Source organism: Nipponia nippon, unplaced genomic scaffold, assembly GCF_047370975.1.
Source record: "Nipponia nippon isolate SJK-2023a ecotype South Korea unplaced genomic scaffold, ASM4737097v1 scaffold_37, whole genome shotgun sequence".
Taxonomy (NCBI): domain Eukaryota; kingdom Metazoa; phylum Chordata; class Aves; order Pelecaniformes; family Threskiornithidae; genus Nipponia; species Nipponia nippon.
In genome coordinates, this window is record NW_028262355.1 from 1493514 (window position 1) to 1513485 (window position 19972).

A 19972-nucleotide genomic window follows, 5' to 3' on the forward strand; every position below is an offset into this window, starting at 1 on the left:
ATCCGTGTCAGCGGCCTAGAGGGGCCAGAGCGGCCACCCCCGCCGACCATAGAGAGAGCGCCGTAGGCGGGACAGAGCGGCCGCGGCGGGGCCGGCGCCGGAGCGGGCCGGGGCGCGGGCGGCCATCGGCGGCGTCCGGGGAGCCGCGCCGGGAGGGAGCCGCGCCGGGAGGGCGAGGCTGGCGGAGCCCTGGAGCGGAACGGCGCCGGCAGGTGCCGGGGCCGGGGGAACCCGCCCGTCACGTCCCCGCGGCGGGAGGGAGAGCGGGGCCCGGCGGCTGCGGGGACGCGCTGGGGACGCGTTGCGGGGCCGGAGCCCGTCGGGACGGGGTCGGGAGGGGACCCGCGCTGCCCCACGCCTGAATGCACCCATTGTCCTCTGCGAAGTGTCGGTGAACAAAGCACCCCCCCGGCCCCCCGCCTTCACTTTATTCGTGTGCTTTGCGCTCCAGCCGCCGCGACGCCTCCCCTCACCGGGCCGAGTTACGCCCCGGGACCCGCGGGCTCCGCCGACCACCGCGAACTCCCCGCAGGACCCCCGGCAGTCCCGTCAGGGAACCGCCGCTTGCCGGCGGGCACAGCGCACCCTCGAAGGGCCGCGTCCCCCTGCCCCCGCTCCCTCCCCCGCAGACCCGGCCGCCCTCCCGCGCGGTCCCCCGGGGCCGGGCTCGGCGGCCTCGTAGCCCGCAGGCGCCCGGCGGAGGCCCCGGCCCTCCCCCTCCGCCCCCGGGTCGGCGCTAGGACCTGCGCGGCGCGGGCGGCCGCCGCCTCCGCGGGGCGGGCGCGGGGCGGGGGAGCGGCGGGAGCGCGGCCGTCCCCGCCGGCGGCGGCGGTTGCAGGGAGCGGCTCTGCGGCGGCGGCTGAGTCAGCCCCGAGGCGGCATGGAGCCCTTCCCGCCGCCCACGGAGGAGGACGAGGAGGAGGAGGACTGGCTTCGCCCGCAGCCGGGCGGCGGGGCCGCCCCGCCCGCCCCGTGTGAGCGCGGGCCGCGGGCGGGGAGCGATGGCGCCGGCCGCTGAGGGGAGCGCGGAGCCCGCGTCCCGCCGGGGCTCCCCCGCGGGCGGCCGCGGCCTGGCGGGGCCCGCTCCGCTCCGAAGGGCTGCGGGGCGGGGGGAGCTCCGCGGCCCGGGCGGGGGGCGAGGGAGGCGGAGTCGCCCCGCCGGGACGGGGGGGGGGGGGGCGGCCGGGCCCGGACCGCGGCCCTGCGGCCGGAGCGGGCACACGCGGGCCCCGTGTGGGAGCCGTGAGGGGGCCGAGCCGCTCCGGGGCGGGCAGCGCCCGCCTTCTCCTTTTTAATTATTTCCGCGAGCCCGGTGGTAGCCGCTGTGCTGCGCCGCTGAGACCGAGGCCGCGGTGGACGCTGACAGCGCCGCCCCCACAGCCGCACACGGAGACAGCGCAGGGTTTCGTTTGGACTGTGTCAACTAATTGGGGTTATTTTCAGCTTAGAAAAATAAAAACCTTTTTTTTTTTTTTTTTTTTTAATACATTTTCTTTTGCTTTGTTTAACTCGGCGGGCTTGTTTTCCTAGCGGGGTTTGCTGTTGGTGGGGTGGTGGTTTGCCATCTTCATTGGCCGCCCCTGGGAAAAGCGGACGCGGCTATCTTAGCGGAGTTACAGACAGATTATTTTACAGAAATATATCAAAAAGAAGTTTCAGTGTTCCACCGTGAAAGGATCAGTAAAGCGATGTTCTAAACGGTTCCGTCAAAACCAAACAGAGCCTCTGAAAACCGGCGTGTTTAGTAGTAAGCCGAGTTGCTATGGATGCCTTACGCTCCTAAGTAATCCTAGAATTCACGCAGCGCTAGAATTAGTATAAAACTTGTAAACTTTATATTCTTCTTGTAATATCTGTTTATTAGTATGGCTTAATTTAAAAAAAAAAACTTGTTACATCACATGGAAGGCGGCTAGTAATTTTTAAGCGGTTCGTTTCCTTTCCTTGCAGCAGGCCACAGCAAGCCTGCGTCGGGAAGGAGCGCAGCTTGCAGGGTGATCGTGCACGTTGACTTGGACTGCTTTTATGCACAAGTCGAAATGATCCGTAATCCTGAATTACGAGACAAGCCTCTAGGTACGAGTTACTTCGCTGTTAATTTGGGGATTAGGTGTATTCGGGCAGAAGAAACGAAGGACGTGAGTACAAGATAAAATGCCTGTGTGGTGAGATACAGGCGGTCACGCCGGAGCTGTAACCGCATCCAGAGTGAACAAGGTGCAGTCTGGACTCCGTGTAGCTGTGACTACAGGATTAATAAATCCTCTTTGAGCACAAGTAGAGGCACTTGCCGACGTGTCTGAGCAGCGCTGGGGATTGAAGGTGGTTTATAACGTACGTGGGCACAGGGAGGGCTGAGCTCCACGGGTGAGCCCTGGGACAGAGTCATGCTTAAAGCATGCTTTGTTCCGTCCAGAAGTTAAGAAGGAAGGCGAGGCAGCCAACAGTGTCTACGACCGGTGGAGAAAGCACATCGTAAAATGACTATGGCATAAAGAGCGCTTTGACGGGTCAGATTGCCTGTAAAGGCCCCAAATTAAGAGCGATATTACAAGGGGAAAAAAATATCTGTAAGGTTGTAAAATGTTCTTACCGTCCAGCGGTGTGAATCAAGAGATCTGTCCTTCTCATCGTCTTGTCAAACAAGACTGCTGGGTGGGTCGGTTTGCTTGTCCTGCGACGTCGCGTTCTGATCAAAGCGTGTGCTTCCCGGTCTTGCAGTGGCACGAAAGTACTGTGGTGTTCTGTGAAGTACCAAGAAACCTTGAAAAAAAACATTTAACCTTTATTTTTAGGTGTGCAACAGAAAAACATCGTCGTTACCTGTAACTATGAAGCCAGAAAACTTGGAGTTAAGAAACTGATGTCTGTCAGGGATGCCAAGGAGAAGTGTCCTCAGCTGGTGCTGGTTAATGGCGAGGATCTGACTCCGTACAGGGAAATGTCATACAAGGTTACAGGTACAAAAGTAACGGTTTTTCAGTAGAGGACGAACGCTTTCTGTTAAACTCCGTGTGCACGCGCAGACGTGTGCAATAGTATATGGCATTTTCCTGCTCTAAAAGTTCTTATTAGGGTGAGCCTCGCGCCGTGGCGGTAATACTTCCAGTCGTACAACGTCGATATTTCATAAAACAAGCTGTCAGACTTGGTTGCAGTCTGGGCCCGGCACCATAAACGTATCAAACTGATGTTCTGTGGGGCCTTACGCTATGTTAGGATCAATCCCGCGTAGTTCTTTACGAACAATTTTTCTTATTTAAATACTGACTGCAGTAATGTATTTCCAAATGTGAAGCCTTCGAGTGGGTGAACTTCTCCAGTGTCTCTTAATTAAACGATACGCCAGCATTGGCATTGATTACTGCTTTTATCATTAGCAGTGTTCGCAGGTGAAATAGTAATAACTCAAAGCCCACCTAGCTGGGAAACAATTTCCTTAGGAGAAAGTACTGCAGAGGTTAAGAACTCTTAATTTCAAAAAGAAATGAGGAAAGAAAGATTTGGGGAGAAGAAAAGCAGGTGACAGGTAGTTGTGGGATGAAGAAATATTCCTCTTCTCCACCTTTGGTAAAATAAGGGCCTTGTTATTTTATCTGGAAGAGAACAGTTTCTCTTCACGCTAGCATCCTGCTCGAATCCATGGGAGATCCGCTGTGGATTGATGCAGACGGGAAACCCTCAGGTTATTAGTTGTGTGCCTATTATCCTTGGGTATCTTTTCCTCCCAGAGTTGTTGGGGGAATTTTGTCCGCTGGTGGAAAGGCTTGGGTTTGATGAAAATTTTGTGGATATCACCGAGATCGTAGAGAAAAGACTAAAGCAGCTACAGCAAAGTGGAAGTTGCAGAGTCTGTGCGTCCGGCCACGTCTACAACAACCAAGGTGAGTTAAACATTCTTCACGTTGAAAAATGCGGTGAATGTTGGTGAAGTTCAGTACAAAGTATTTGTCTAAGTATTGACCAGAGCTGAACAGCTGGAAACCTGTATTGCTCTGTGCTTGGTTTCTGTATTTGAGAGTGCGTGTTTCCCAAATGCTAATCAGCGCTCCAGTTAGATTGTACAAAAAATAAATCTCTGGGGTAGATAACGCATGTACAAGGATTTGAGAGAGCAGATTTCCATTGTCCTTCTTTTTTTTTCTTTGAAGTAGTTTTACTGTAGTAAGACGCAGAATTTTGTTTCCGCTGGAATGTTGTTGTCAATTGGCAAAACTGAGTTTTTTCACGAATGAAAACCAAAAGACAGAGGACGTTTTTGCTGTAGCCGTTAGGAATAGATTTACTGAGATTGAAGTAGCTAACTGAGCTGCGTCGTACGTCGGCAAATGTGGATGCAATAGCTGCGCCGCAATACTCGTTTCATGCGCTAGGAAGGAAAGCGGTTGGTTTTTCCCTGGACTTTGAGTTATTGCGATGGCTTCGAACGTGGTTTGGAGAGGAGGAAAATGCCTGAATAATTCTTTTCCTCCTTTGGCACTTGCGTGTCAGTAATAAAGGCTTAGCTGCAAGGCAGCCCTCGACGTTAAAGATTTGTAAATCTCTACTTTGGTTATGTTGGTACAAGAATCTGTGATATTTAACATTTTTGACGTCTCTTAATAGATTGTAGTTTATCTTTAAACTACTCCCTAAACATTCTGCTTCCTGGACAGCATGCCCCTGGTTTGGGACAGCAGCAGGCTCCCTTTTAGCAGGGTTTTTGGGCGCTAGGAGTGAGGTTAAACTTGGATACAGAAGCCATGGCAATACGACGTGACTCCTGAGACCATACTCTCTTGTACTGCTTTATGCAACGTAAAAAAAAGATCTAAATCTAGAGAATTAGCTAACTAGGTGCCTGTTTACATACCGAGCACCGCTTGCTTTTTCTCTTGCAGCTATCAATTTGCAGGATACAACACACGCGAGGCTAGTCGTTGGATCTCGGATTGCGGAGGAGTTTAGGGAAGCCATACGCGCGAGCCTGGGCCTCACAGGCTGTGCAGGAGTGGCCTCTAACAAATTACTGTCTAAACTGGTATCTGGGACCTTTAAACCAAATCAGCAAACAGTTCTTCTGCCCGAGAGCCGTCAAGATCTGATACGCAGCCTTGATCACATCCAAAAAGTGCCTGGTAAGTATGGTGCGAGCGTAGACGGAGAGCGTATTGGCAACTCTTAAGATGCTAAGAAGAAATACTGAAAAAATTACAGCTGAAATAATTTTAAAATCTAGTTCTCGCAAGCAGGCAGCGGGGTGTGCAGGTGTGTGTTTCGGGGGCTTTCTTTTTATTTCATAAGCTGTTTGAGTTTTGTTTAGCAGAAGGAATGAAAGGACTTCGGTTTTCTGACTTCTCGGTTGTGACGTAAATGCGTTGCAGCGCTTCACAGGATACCTTCAAAAAGCCTAAAATCTCCATTCGTTTTTACTGAAGCCCAAACGTTGTGGTTGATACTAGGTTTTAAATAGAAACTTTTTTAAACTTGGTGACTGGAAACCTACTGGCAGTTATTAAAACAGACTATTAGAGCCTGATAGAATACTCAGAGGAAGTACTTTTCCTAATTATTCTACGCTGACACCGCGCCGTTGGCCAGGAAGCATTGGCGTGGGCTACAGGCGCAGGCAGACCCTTGCTGCGTCCCAGCGTGGCGTTTCTCATGCCAGATTCCAAAACTCAAATGGAAACTCACCAAAAACGTTGCTGAAAAGCCTGCATGGCAGTAGCAAAAATAACTGTCAGTACGTGGGTGGGCATTTTATATGTGTGTATATATATATTTTCACTTTTCTGTGTGTTTTTAATGCACGTTGTATTTAGGTATTGGCTACAAAACTACCAAACGCCTTGAAACGCTGGGTGTTAGGAACGTGTGTGATCTCCAAGCGTTTCCGTCTGCTGCGTTAGAGAAGGAACTAGGTGTTTCTGTTGCTCAGCGGATCCAAAAACTCAGCTACGGAGAAGACGACTCCCCTGTGACTCCATCAGGCCCTCCTCAGGTACCGGTATTGTTCTGAAGCACTTTACACAGAGCAGTGTAAAGTTTTTAGGTTTTTAGTTTTACACAGCTTTGCTGGACTAAGCAAAATGACGCATTTTTGTATGTATTCTCTAGTACTACTCCAATTAATGTATAATTCTCCTGAAATTTAGGTGAGCTCTGAGTGTCAAACGTATCTTGGTGTTAATTCTACACAGTTAATTGTGATCCTTTCTTCCTTCTTCAGAATTTTGAAGTAAATGTAAAATTGAAAGGACTAACGTGTTTTTTTTAGTCCTTTAGTGATGAAGATTCCTTTAAAAAATGTTCATCGGAAGTGGAAGTTAAAGAGAAAATTGAAGAACTGCTTCCTAACCTATTAGACAGGTGACTCTCTTCCCTAGCTCTTTTTTGCTGACTGAACTTGTGACCTGAAGGGACTTGGAGCCTTTGTTAGGTTTGTTTCCTACTCTACATTTCTTCGCTCAGCAAAACGCCGTGTATAGGGACAGCCCCTGCCTCTCCAACTTCCCCTTTGGTCTTTTGTTCCTCAATTCATGGATTGTCCTGCTGTATTCCCCTGCTTTCCTCTGGCTGCCAGCCCTGCCATTCCTGTGCAGCCTCCCTGACAAAGATCTTCGCATATTCCATTTGCTGAGCCTTCTCTGTTGCTTTGGTTGCGCATCGGAATATTTCGTGCACCTTCACTAATCTCTGTGAAGGACCCCTAGGTTTTCTTTCTCTCGCCGTAAGTGACTTTCTCTACTCTCAGACCCTTGGGTATCGCCAGTTACGCATGTCTGCTGTTTCACAGCTTATTTTTCTGTCAGTCTGAAAAAACATTTTCCTTTCTTCCTCCTTGCCTCGCCCTGCGAATCCAGGCAGCATCCAAACCCAAGATACTTGACAAAAACACCAGGATGCTTTACTCACGTCTTGACTACTGTGACTTTCCTAGCCTCCCTTTCCATCCTGTGACTCTCTTTACTTAAATTAATAAAAGGGAATAATATTCTAGCAGCGCTGAACTGTGTTTCCTCTTCTGCCATGCTTCAACTTCTCATTTTTGAAACCCTCTTTGTGTCAGTCCTGAATAGCCTTTGTGTCCCCCATTAGTTTTTTATTTTTATTTGTTTTTCTCTAACTATTTTCATATTCTCTGCATGCCTCTCCAAGCCTTAAAATAATCTACAAGTCTTAAAGGTTTTCTGTCCCCACATCGATGGAAGTTTCACAACAGATGTATCCGTTTTGGTCATTCACGTTGTGGGCAAGCGGTCTTTTGTCTGCATCTCGGACACGGCTCAGCAATCACAAAAGTTGAAGTGAGGCTCTTTGTCCTATCTCGTCTACAACATGGAGAATTGAGAAATTATTTTTTTTTTTGGTAAGGAAAATACCTTCCCCGTGCCTTTTGGAGGGGGAAAGAAACAATTACATACTTCGCTTCTTACCCTTCATCCAAAAGCCAGCTACCCTTTTGCTGCTGAGGTGGGGATGTTTCCTTGCAAAGCAGAAAGAAGAGCTAAAAGCTGAGGGTTAGACGGGGTGTAACTGCAAAGACTATACTACTTTGAACGTATTAAATATTGAAACGGGGCAGTATTGCAGGCTGACCCACTTAATTTTCACATTCGCTTCAGTTGAAGGCTCTCGGAGACGGTATTCACCTTGTATTGAACTTTTAATTTCGGGGTAATTAAGGGAACCAGCTAGGACCTAAAGTTCCCTGTAGAATCAGTGGAGTAAAGCCAGAAGCCGGGAGAGATCTGTAACGCTTAATTTCAGTGACTTGGTAACCTAGATGCTGTGACATTGCCACAGACCCTCTGTAAAACACTCGTAGTAACGCTTACTGCTCTGCGCGCGGTACTGTTTCCTAGGATACACAAAGATGGACGGCAGCCGCACACCGTGAGACTGACCATACGCCAGTTCTCCTCAACCGATAAATGGTTTAATCGGGAAAGTCGTCAGTGTCCTATTCCACCTCATCTCCTTCAGAAATTTGGAAAAGGTAAACTTAGAATTTTTGAAAGTATCGACTCTGTGCTGCTACCACCTAACTTCTCTGTAAAATTCCGTTACTTAATGTCATGATAATATTCCCTACGCTTAATATTTGGAAACTTTTCCGTTACTTGTAGTGGATGTATCTTGATGAGATACCCTAAAAACGTACAGAACTTCACTGTCGGGATAACTTCTATGTTACTCCCACGTTTAACCCCGTCTGGCTGGATTCCTGGCAGTACGTTTCTCTGGGGAGGGTGGGAAAGGGCGACTGGGGGCTGCTTCCCAGATTCATCATCTGCTTTTCTCTGTTAGGGATTTGAATTATGTTCTCGGTTTTATTATGTAATAAAATGTCTCTTTGAGGTACCTCTGAAAATTAGTAACGTCAAGGCTCTCATCCTTCTCAGACCTAAGCTTTCCCCCTCGCAATTGCAATTCATTTGACACCTCGTTTCGATTGGGGTGAGGAAATAAATCTGAATCACTGCTGTGTCAGCACCCAGCATCGCCGTTCCCTGACTTTGATTCCCAAATTCCTTCTCACAGTCCCGGAGAAGCTATTGAAAGTCTGGGTAGCTTCTCACTTCAAAATTGCTACTGGATTTCTACATCGGAGGAGACTAACAACTACTGTCAGCTCATAGTCACGCGAACTCCAATAAACCATGCTGTTCTTACCGGCGTCGGGGTAACGTTATGTACTGCATGGCCCTGGGAAGGCCATTTTTGGTAGAATTAGATCATTTTTTGTATCTATTCCCCTTAGCTTGTATTCTGTAATTCTTCTTTTCTAACCTAAGTACATACTCGAAAGTAATCTTCACAGGTGAGACATTCAGCATTTTTACCGGAGGACAGGGCAGATTAACAACAATAATAACAACAATATTGACAGATTATTTTGGAAGCCTTTAGCAGCGTTTAGAGTTGTACACTTCAGGAATTCATGTTTTGGGATGAATAAAGGTTTCCTTAGTGTATACAGGTGGAGTTACAAATATTCTCGTATTGCTAAGAATAGCACTGTATTTTCAATTTCGTAGATTATGACCCATCTCTTATTTTCTGCGTACGTGCAAAATGTTGAAAGTTGAGAATGTGAAGTTAGAAGTTTGCCTTTGCACTTTGCTATTTAAATCCATCTTAGTCACTCTTGATTACATCCATCGCTTTTCCCCCCCCCCTTTTTTCTTTCAGAAAGCAGCAACGTTCTGTCCCCATTGGTTGACATACTAATGAAACTCTTCCGAAAGATGATAGATGTAGATCTACCATTTCATCTTACCCTTTTGAGCGTCTGCTTCTCCAACCTCAAAGATCTTCCTAGCAGCAAGAAAGGATCAATTGGTTTCTATCTCAAGCAGATGTCACCACCATCAGGCTCTGGGAAACGTGTCCGGGTAAGCTGAAAGATACTGAAAACTATCTGCAGATCAGAAAGTTCTGAGGTATTTCTGTCTTTGTTATATAGATTTAAACCTGAACTGCTTGGGAATTTTTCGGATCATAAGTTTTATTCACCTGGTGAAAATGAAGATTTCTTTGGAGTCTTCTGAGCAGGGGTTAACTTGTTTGCTTGCTTTCATTAGGCAGACTGCTTCAAAGAGGGTTAGTACTGTCTTGAACGGGACAGCAAGCCCCTTAACTGAAGGGGACAGAATTCACTAAGGGAGAAAGCCAAACTTAGATCTTGTAAAAAACAGAATTTGGCTGCTCATTCCAGCGAGATCTGCCCTTTGTTTAGCATTTGTGAAACAACAGGCCACTTACTCAGATGTTGTCACACTGAAGCATCTTTTACCTTAGCCTAAAATCTCCTTAAAGTTGCTTGTAATTTACCTTGTTGCTTTTGTTAAGATACTTCCACAGTGATTAGAGATACTTTCACAGTGATTATTTACCTTCCTGGGCATTCTCGAGTCTCCCTGTTCAGATGAGAAATTAATCAAAGATTCAATTCCGTACTGGCCACTAGCACTAGCTTCTGATCTAGCGCTAGCTTCTAATTCCCGCTCGGAACTGAACAAATCTCCTACCTCCCAATCGCATATGCTAGACAGCGTAGAAGCCGTCTGTGGAAAGGCTGCTAAGTATTCCCAAAGATGCCTTTAATACATAGCACAGAGACTTAGTAACTTCAAAATTACGTTGTGTGATGGATTTACCGTTTCTGTCTTGACGCAGCAATTTTGCGTATTGATAAACTTGTCTGTTTCTCAGCTGCTCAGGACTATGAGGGATAACATCGTATCGTGTATTCTAAAGCTCCACCGAGTTTTAAAGCAATAAAATGTAACTTCAAGGTATTTGCGACTTTCAAATAAGAAAAGGATTCCTACGTGGATGTACTTTTTAAGGTCTATGTTTGAAAATAAGATTTAAGAAACCACTACTGATCATAAGGGAAAAAAAAATTACTGGCTGTTAAGGAATAATTTGAAGAACTTGCTGTTAGTAAAACAGCGCTCGGTAACTAGTAGATGACACAGAACATACTTCAGCTTTTCCATATGTTTTTTGCCACAGGACGCGGAAGAGGTTTCACAAGATGAGGGAAGTGCTTCTTGGAACCAGAACTGCAAGAGAACCGGCACTACAAAAACTAGGAGACGTTCAGAGGAAAAGAAAAGCCATATAAAAAAAGCAGGAATTCCTGACTTCCCATTTCATTTGTCTCCTGGTGATATTGACCAGGAAGTCTTCAGGGAACTTCCAGAAGATATTCAAAAAGAACTTATTTCTGAAAAACCAGAAGCAGTCCCTACTGAGAATGTTCGGGGTCAGCCAGCGGGATGTTTTGCGGAAGAGGGACACAGCACTTCCCCAGATTCTAAGGGCCTCAACAGCGACAGGCACTCCGCAGGGCGCAGTATGCATCTCCCGGCCGCTCACGGATCTGCAGCCGCTCTGGCACACGGCTCCAGGGCCGGTTGTTCTTCCGAGCGTCCCAGAAGCGCACTGACAAGCAGCGGTACGGAAAACCAAGCTACCGACCCTCTGAACTTCGGAGGGAGAGATCTGTCATCCCTGGAAGCTGGAGCCAGCCAAATTGTTCTAGCGGATAAAGATAAGCAGGCCTTTGAAACAGCTCCTGAGGCTAAGACTCACAGTAGGCAAGCAGGAATTGTATTTCCTCCTCATGTTGACACAAAGACTTTTTATGAACTGCCTGCAGATGTGCAAGAAGAACTACTAGCTGAATGGAAGAGTCGGGAACCTGTGTCCAAGGCTTCTACGGATAAACCCCCTGAAAAGCCTAAAACAAATAAAGGAAGAAGGAATACAGCACCCTGTTTATCACAGTCTAACAATTTGCTAAGATACTTTAAACCACAGTGAAACATTTTTCGTAACAGCGATGCTGTAAGGATCAGCACTTGAAGGCACTTTAGTTGTGAAAAGCTTACTGTAAAGATGTGAATATTAAAAATATATTTTGACAACTTTCGACATAAAACCTGCTGGTGACTCTGTTTAAGTACTAATTAGTCTCTTATTTTTCTTTCTTATAAACTCACATTTATCTGATGAATCTTTAGTTGTCCTAAAAATATTACAGTATGCAAACATATTTTAGTATTCACTATTAATACATTAACACGCTGACTGGGGGAAGGAGTTTTTACTTTAATTTTCATTGAGTTATACTATGTATGCAGTTAATTGTTTCTAACAGCTTGAGAGGGGATTCAGCAGAGAAGATGGGAGCGATTTAAGGGTGTTTTCCAACCTTAACGATTCTATGATTCTATGGTATAGCGATGGACTCGGCAGTGATAGGGTAACGGTTGGACTCGATGATCTTAAGGGTCTTTTCCAACCTTAACGGTTCTACGATTCCATGATTTTCACACTGTTCTTTAATTTGCACCACTGTTTCTGCGATTTGTAATGGAAATTCGCATGGCTACCGCTATTTCCTGCAGTTAACTCGTAACTAGAGGTACTAGAAATCCGAAGGGGGAATGGGAAACATGACTTCCAAATGAATCATGTCACCAGCTTGCTCCTGGAAGTCAGTCGGCATAGAAAAATGGCTTAGGTTTGGTGCTCAGGATGCAGAAAATGACAAACAACTCTGTGTATAAAGAGCAGCTTTTAATGAGATGCTATATACAAATTCATCAGGCTTTTCTTCAGATATTTAATTCCAAAACAGCAAAATAGTTGCTAATTACACTTGCACACTTGGAGTTAATAAACATGTTTAAAGTCTCTAGTACACAAGATGTTTGCTTGTTTCAGTCAAGAGCACATAATTGAGGTAAGAATTTATCAAAGTGTTTAAAGCAAAATATTTTATGGCAAAATATTTGACTACTGTATTTTAACATTGCTATAATTTATATCACCAGATTCTCTCATGTGTGTGTATATATATATATATTCTCTGCATACAAAGTGCAAAAATAGTACAAAACATCACCTGATTACATTGAAAGCGACATCCTGTACTTCGAGGGCACTTCAGTGTCGATTCTTGCATCGTCCCCAAGAACAGAGAAAACCAGCATTCACCATTTTAACAGTTAAGCTTTGCGCATTTCCACATAAACCACAATTAAAAGAAACTTCATCATCTACTTTAAAAATGTATCCAAGTAAAAGATGCACGTGACTTAAGCGCTTATTATTTTCCACTTACGTTTAATTACGGTCTTTCAAGCTTTTCAGTCCAGCTCTCGTGTCGGTGATTAAGTTTACGAGAGTAGTAGGTAATGCCGTCTCCACCACAGAACAGGGGAGCATTCCTCCTAGTTCTGGCTGAATGAACACAACGAGCTTGGAATGCGCCGGATTCCTGGGGTGGAAGGAGCAAAATCCTTCGGTTACCACTCGTCCCTCTTGCTGTGAAAGAGGACAACTGAGTAACCAGAGCTGCTGAGAGAAGGGGGCTTGAAAATACTCACTCGGGCAAAGGCGAGCACACGTATCCGCAGGGATTATTATAGCCTCGGACACAAGAGGGAGTTGGAGGGCAGCCGGAGTATTCCACGCTGACAGCTGGAAGTCACCCCACACAAAAAGCAAAATGGAACGATGTTTAGATACGTCAATCGTATGACTCAAAACTACCTTTGAAAAACAGACCACTCTGACTACTATAGGATAGCACAAGATCTCGCAATATGGTCACTGGCGTGTTTAGCAATTCCGTTCTGTCCGCAGAACACCTAAAGGACATTAAATATTTGTGCAAGCCATTCAATACAGAGAGAAGTTTCTATAGATGTTTGGGCAGGTGTACCCCAAAGCATTATCCTTCAGACGTGATTACACGCACCTAAGCGCTGAGGTGTGGCTTAGTTCTGGACAAAGAAGTCAGTTTGTCAGCAGATGTCATTAATTAGTAAATGCAATCGCAGAGAAGATGAGGAAACTGCTGCGCGCACACACAGCAGTAGTTAGGAGGGGTTGTTTTCTTTAGTTATCCATTACTTTTGCATAATAAAAGTATTGTAAGAGTATGGCTTGAAAAAAAAACGGATAGGTCAGTAAAGTCCCAAGATGAAAAATCATGTTTTCTGCCACGTGCTAAGATGCAGACAAAGGCAAAAGATCAGCGCAGAAATGAAGCAGCAGTGAGGTATTTTCCTGGCTGGCCATATAGTCGTAGTATTCATCGTTGTACGTTTTGTGTAAGCGTACAGAGCCAAACTCGAAGAGAATCAAATGCGGAGCAAATGAGCAGGTTCGCTCAGAGAACAGCGTATTGGGCAAGCAGCATTCAGCCAGGAAGCCATGTGAGCACAGAAAAGTGTTATTAAATAAACACTGAATGTATATAGTGAAATAATAAATTCTAGCTTCCTCATACTGCTGCATTGTTTTCAATTTTTCCAATAGAGGCATAATAGGAGACTAAACAAAGAACACCGTATTTTCCTCGAAGATCAATTTTGATAGTTTCAGTATTAAAAACCAGCTTTGTTTTGGGGATAAGCAGGCAGGGACTGTTAACATCAGTAAGACGGCACACGGAGCAAGGTACTCCGTACTGCGATGAGGCTGCGGAACCTATTCCTCAGCCATTCACTTTAGGATTTCCAGAATGCAGCCAAAATAGGAAAACATGCAGTAGTTACACGCAACTTACAGTTAGTTGTAAGGATATCACCAGGATATGGTTTAACATGCAGCAGGTCAACAAAATCTCTTGACGAAATCAGGCCCATGCCATAACTGTGCGTTACACTGTGGTATATACCCGTGTCCTACAAGTAAGTAAAAGTAATTTTTTGAATTAATATGGAAGAAGCTAAGTTTTATTTAATTGGCAAAGCAGCATTACGTGTTGAATAATGAGAATGTGGCAAAACTGGATTCCCGTTTTTAAGGTGAGAGTCCTCATATCTCGTTAGGGCTGAACTAACACGAGCGCCATGAAAGGGATCTTCCACCTTTGCCCCTTTGCATTAAAACACACGCGCTAGATCGCACATTGTGTTCTAGGACAAAGCTGTATCATCTCTTCAACCAAATCGTTTCCAAAAAAGGCAAAGAAGGTATGGTTGGATATACCACCACATCCTAACATCTGACCAACTCTAGCAGATCCAGGCAGAGGAAAGGGAGAGGTTCAGGGAACACAAAAAGGGGAGGATTTTTTTTTTTTTTCTGGTTTAGGGAATACTTTTTATACACTCGAGTCATTCATACATGCGTAATGTGTTCTGAGGCCTCTCTCAAGTGGTTAGATCAAAGCCAGCTAACACAGAACTGATATTCTTCATGGGAATTCCGAGTTCTGGGTTTCCAGAGCGCCTGAGACAGCCCCAAGCAACCGGAATTCAGAACATCCAGTGTTTCGCAGCGTTAGTACAGCATCAGTTCCGTTTCCATGCTGCCCTTGACTTCGGTGATTTTTTTTTTAAGTTGTGTAAACCATGCTCACTGTGAGAGGGGAGCTTTCCCTACATCTTGTGGGATTGCAGGGTCTCCATCTCACCCTGCTCCTGTTGGAGACTTCTGTTGTTTCCCATGGACCGAATTCTTGGCATGCTTGAGGACATTTATTTCGCAATAAATACTTAACTCCTAAGGGGAGGGACACATTTCATACCCATTTCACATAAGCAGCAGGTTTAGAAGTTATTACCGTCCCAGAAAGAGCTTTCTTCCTCCCAGTAGAGGTCTTTTTAGTCACCATACTTCATACAGAAACAGTTAAAATAAAATCTTCGCATTAAATTATCGTATTACCTGGTCAATCCTTTCTAACAGCTTGTAAGACTGTAACGCTTTGTCCCATTTGCTTCGATATTCAGGAAGATACATAAAAGGAATAATTTTACTAGGGACTTCCTCAATTATCCCTTCTCCACGGTATCTAGATTGTATAAAAAAACAGATGTTGAATTCACATTTATGAATTGGAAAAATAAGTTATACAATGATAAGCATCTAGCAGTTGGGGATGCCAGGCTGTAATGAGGTAAAGCGCACGAATGTGATTGCACTTGACGGATTGATTAAAATTCAAGTAGTAATAAGAATTCTTATTCCGTAACTGATTTTTGAGACCATTACATTCTTGACACCATACATTTTAAATGAGTTATTTGTGAGCTATTAGATAGGAACCTGCTCATTTAAATATATCCAATTAATCTATTTATTTTTCCTCTACAGATACTTTCAATCCGTTTTGACACTGATTGCAAATCTCCTCACTATTTATGAACTAGTACGTTCTGGCACTTCTCCAGCTTTGGTTCATAATCTTCTGAGGAGTTCAAGGGAAAGTTCACAGAAGGGAAGAGGGGCCCCTCACAAGGAAATAGGAAACTCCTGTAATGCTGGGAACTGCTCGCTGATGCTGACAGTTCTCGCACCTAGTTCCTGGAGAAACTGTGAATCACGACGATAAGGGCTCACTGACAGCAATTAAATGCAAAGGTGAAGGATGCTGCGTGACAAGAGATGAGCTCGACGGAGACTATGCTTGCAAACAGTTCAAGAAACATGAAATCAGATTTACAGCCCCTGCTGATGCACGAGCGTTAAGTCAGAAAGAGAGAAGATAGCCAAGCTCAAACCCAAGCACAGAGGCCCTGTAAGATCACGGGTCTGTTTCTTCAGTCCGCAACAACTCCTGTCACCACTTACTGCCTTGGTGGAGTGAGCGCAGCGTGGGCGTATCTGACTACTCCAGAAACTCGCTTCGCCACTAACTACAGCAGGTCCGATGGTGATGGAAAACATTTTAATGCCTCCTCAAAAACAGCCAACGTAAGCTGTGGCAGGACCAGTTAAAACCGGCATATTAATATTTGGATACACCCTTTATTGCCATAACTCCCATGAATTTATGTTTACCAATCTCCTAAGCAGCTCTCGCCTGCATCCTGTAATATCTTCTCTCCTAAACTCAGTGTGAGCTGTTAATCAGGAGGACTTCTTCTAGGCCAGGCTTCTGAAAGACACAGCTGCTAGGATAAAAGAAAGGGCACGCTTGTGAAAAAGCTCCGTTCCCAGTTTTTACAGTGGATTATTGAGAACACTGGAAAAAAGAGGAAGTAAGCCTGGTAAAGACCGCTTGGATCACCAAATCCAGTCTCACTAGCTTAGACAAACTGAAAGACATACCTCATTGTCTTTCGTGAGCTTAGGTGACATAATTCCAAACAAAATCCTATGCACCCTTGAACAATCACCTTAATGCTGCCCTGAACTCTGCTGAAAATATTTCACCTGACGGAAGCAAGGACCTCTATTGCTTTTCACTACCAGATCCCACACTGATTTCTTTTAGCGAGTAAAGTAAACTGTTAATACTCCTGCCAATTAAAAGAGAATCTGGCATTTGTGATATGCAGTTAATAAATATTCAGTGTCAAACTGAAAATGCGAACAGCTATACTTTTGCTCCTAGGAACAGCTAGTATTCCTTCACAAAAGACACACCACGGACCAGTCCTGCTTGTCAATGTGACAAAGATTTGTACAAAAATAAATGAATTAAAGATTCTGGCTCCCCGTACCAAATGGCAGAAAGCACAACGACGCTTCTCCTAGCTGCAAAGGCCTCGCTACGTACAGATCTGAGTACAACTGAAAATGGCTTCGCGCTCGATTGAGACTATAGCCTATCTTTTTTCCTTCACAGAAATAAATCAGGCGCATTCTTATGAATTCTAAGCAACCAGACTCTCACTCCTTCACATCCACCTGTACTGAAATAAGATCTGAATTACAATAATAATGCCACATACAAAGTATGCAAATTCTTATGAAGATAACAGTACTTTTCACATATTCTAATGAAATATTACAGCTACTTTCCATTAGAATACTGTAGAGTAATTCTTCTGTAACATTAGTGATATAGCATTGTCTTCTGTAATTACTACCTTCTTCAGACATAATTAGAAAACAAAGCAAGACTTTTGGATTTAGAATACCACTAATCACAAACACCTCATCATATTGAGAACAAAAAAGAACCAGATGCAAATTGTCTCTCCTGCCTACCTGTCTAGATTGTTATTTAATATAATTTAATACCTATTAGGCATTTTAATAATATATTTAAAAAAAAAAAAAAACAAACAAAACAGAGAGGCTAAGGACATCTTGCAAGTCTCCTCTTTTCCCCTGCTTTTGCACACTTCTCTTCAGTGAGATTTTTTTTTTTCTTTCCCCTGGTTTAATAAGCTGAATCAGCTTGGTAAACAATCAACTGAGTGTCACCGCCACCATAAATGAGAAGCAGGATGGCAGAGCCAGGAGAGGAGGAACATAAAGAGTAGGGCCAACGCTATCAGTGACAGCAAGCTATGAAATCAGCTTCGTCTGCCTCGCCTAACTCCACCCTGTGGGCCAAATCGAGCTGCTTAACAACAGCGCGGAATTCATCGCTCAGGAGAAGGAAGGACAGATGAAGTGGCTGCTCCAGAGATTATATGACCTTCTTCTTCTCAGTACAGTTAATTCAGTTTCAGGTGCCAGAAAGAAAAAGGTACAAAGGACAGATAAGGTAGAGCGAGACCGTAAGCACGTCTGCATGTGTGAGTATCAGTCATTTCACAATTCATTCATTTCACGTTTTGCCAATACTGCAACTCCATATCTACTTATTCCACATTAGTAAGTGTTATATAGTATTCAGTTTTCATAGCACATTTGATGGCACTTGGGAAATCCACCTCTTGTATTCCAGCCCTATTGCTGACCCAGTGTAACCACAGCGCAAAATCTTCTCTACAGCTAACAAAACTAAACACTTCCATGAAGGGCAGAAGGTGGTTAACTTCTCCATTTCAATCTTGGGTGTCGCTGTTCCAAAAAGATGTTGTTATTCATTACAATGACAAACAAAATGTAAATACTTACATATTTCCTGCATACTCTTTTGAAGGCTTTGAAGAAACTGTAACATTTTTCTCAAAGTAGAAAAAGGAAAAATAAAAACTTAGCAGTTGATAACTGAGCAGTTGATAAAGAGCTGTCAACTAGTATTTAAAGGAAAACAGTTTTAAACACTTTTTGCAACAAAATATTTAATAAAAATAACTTTATAAACAATATGTACTAATATTTTCTTACTGAAACTTTTATCACTCTCCATCCTGAAGTATCTTGACTGTATGATAAAATTTTTTCTGAAACTTCATCCGTAATTTTCTTACAGTCCATTTATCTGTGAAGATTTAAAAGCAATTTGCTGGTACATGATAAAAGCATTCCTTAAGGAGCAAAAAACCATAGGGCTCGTTCCTGTATTCTTTCCACGAGCTTTAGTATATGTTAGCTGAGTATTTCTATCAAATGAACTTTTTATTTATCATATTCCATTTCAGAAAAAGACAGTCTTTACCTAAATAAAATTCTATAATTGACTTCCAGTCCGGGCTACTAAGAAGTAGCCATTGGTGTGGATCTTGAGAATGAATTACAGCACCTAGTGAGACACTCCGTTCATTCCATATTAAATCCATCATTACCCCACGTTAAAATTTCCCCTCCTTATACAGTTTATCACCTGAGAGTCTGATTCTGCCATGATTTGCTGAAGTCATTAGACTAGTAGCCAACCTGCGTAGTTAAAACAGGCTTGAACAATGGAAGAGAGATTTTTCTTACATCAGAGCTTTATGCAACCATCGTTGTAGGCTGTGTTACTGTGGAAACTCTTTGGCAAGCGAGAGGCCTGGCTCTAGCGATAAATAGTGCAGCGGCAGGGTTGCAGAAGCCACCCTCCACCCAGCCCAACCCAGCCAAGGCTGCCATTCCCTGTGCTGGAACTCCGTGCCTCCAGCCCTCTCTCCCCCCAACACGCCGAGTGTCTCTCAGGGAGCTCTTTCTCCTCAGAACATCCACTGCGGTTCTCAGGCCAAGAACGCTGGACCAGTCTCTCACTGGAGACCGGCTGCGGGGACCAGTCTCTCACTGGAGCGCTGGACCAACACTTCTGGACCAGCCTCTCACACGAAGTTCGCTTCACACCTCAGCCTCTACGGGGCTGCCCCGTGTAACGGGTTGCACAGGCTTGTCCAGCGCTACCTCAGTGACACCCTGTGGAAGTCAGGCAGGGGCTCGGCTTGCGCCCCCGAAGGAGGGCTGCCCGCCGAGGGCTAGGGCAGAGCACATCACACGCCCTCGGGCGGTGGGCTGGCCGGGCCCACCGGCGCACACAGCCCCACACCCAGATGGCAGGCCTGGCCGGCGGGACGCCCGACCCCCGTCCCCCGTCCCCCGCGGAGGCGCGGCCAGGCGAGGGCCGGCGGACACCCCACCCGGCAGCCCCGCTCCTCGCTCTCCCCCAGAGCCGGCAGCCCGGGCGAAGGAGCGGGCGGGCTGCCGCACCAGCGGGGGCTTAGGGCGGGAGGAAGAGGAGGCGACAGCGGCGGCTCGCACTCACCTCAGCGGCGCGGCACGGAGCGGAGAGACGGGCGCCTTCCCGCCTCCCCGCCGCGGGGCACGCCGGGAGATGTAGTCCCGCCTAGGGCCGCGGCGGCCGCCCGCCTCCGACTACAACTCCCGCAGGGCC

General features: G+C 45.6%; 2 protein-coding genes across 6 annotated transcripts; one reads left to right on the forward strand and one right to left on the reverse strand.

The window, feature by feature from the left end:
- The first annotated feature begins 97 nt into the window (after positions 1–97).
- On the forward strand, positions 98–11461 carry POLI (DNA polymerase iota). Of its 3 annotated transcripts, none has more exons than XM_087772730.1 (10): positions 748–974; positions 1951–2076; positions 2796–2960; positions 3732–3884; positions 4881–5117; positions 5805–5983; positions 6260–6351; positions 7848–7981; positions 9178–9380; positions 10507–11461. In XM_087772730.1, exons 1-10 carry the CDS (start codon positions 881–883, stop codon positions 11317–11319), a joined length of 2196 nt encoding a protein of 731 aa, XP_087628856.1. In that variant the 5' UTR covers positions 748–880; the 3' UTR covers positions 11320–11461. The 3 variants fall into 3 exon arrangements, with proteins under 3 accessions (XP_087628858.1, XP_087628856.1, XP_087628857.1); XM_087772731.1 differs by having other exon boundaries at positions 1954–2076; XM_087772732.1 differs by lacking the exons at positions 748–974; positions 1951–2076 and adding an exon at positions 98–212.
- On the reverse strand, positions 2063–19923 carry STARD6 (StAR related lipid transfer domain containing 6). Of its 3 annotated transcripts, XR_015707902.1 has the most exons (9): positions 19844–19923; positions 18529–18622; positions 18316–18365; positions 15184–15310; positions 14078–14195; positions 12891–12984; positions 12626–12781; positions 12407–12459; positions 2063–2763 (listed from the first exon to the last, which is right to left on the reverse strand). XR_015707902.1 is itself a non-coding variant. In XM_087772735.1 (8 exons), the coding sequence occupies exons 2-7, from the start codon at positions 18616–18618 to the stop codon at positions 12628–12630; spliced, it is 633 nt and encodes a 210-aa protein (XP_087628861.1). In that variant the 5' UTR covers positions 18619–18622; positions 19844–19923; the 3' UTR covers positions 2063–2763; positions 12626–12627. The 3 variants fall into 3 exon arrangements, 2 of the variants coding, with proteins under 2 accessions (XP_087628861.1, XP_087628862.1); XM_087772735.1 differs by lacking the exon at positions 12407–12459; XM_087772736.1 differs by lacking the exon at positions 2063–2763 and having other exon boundaries at positions 11599–12459.
- Between the last annotated feature and the right edge of the window lie 49 nt (positions 19924–19972).

Bases quoted from the DNA above. Each gene is read 5' to 3' on its own strand.
- STARD6 (XM_087772735.1), bottom strand. From the start codon at position 18,618: ATGGACTGTAAGAAAATTACGGATGAAGTTTCAGAAAAAATTTTATCA. The intron at 18,366-18,528 runs GTAAGAAAATAT...TTCTACTTTGAG, and splicing joins GGAGAGTGATAAAAGTTTCA to AAAAATGTTACAGTTTCTTC. The intron at 12,985-14,077 runs GTAAGTTGCGTG...GGTGACTTCCAG, and splicing joins TGATATCCTTACAACTAACT to CTGTCAGCGTGGAATACTCC.
- POLI (XM_087772730.1), top strand. From the start codon at position 881: ATGGAGCCCTTCCCGCCGCCCACGGAGGAGGACGAGGAGGAGGAGGAC. The intron at 2,961-3,731 runs GTACAAAAGTAA...TTTTCCTCCCAG, and splicing joins AATGTCATACAAGGTTACAG to AGTTGTTGGGGGAATTTTGT. The intron at 3,885-4,880 runs GTGAGTTAAACA...TTTCTCTTGCAG, and splicing joins CCACGTCTACAACAACCAAG to CTATCAATTTGCAGGATACA.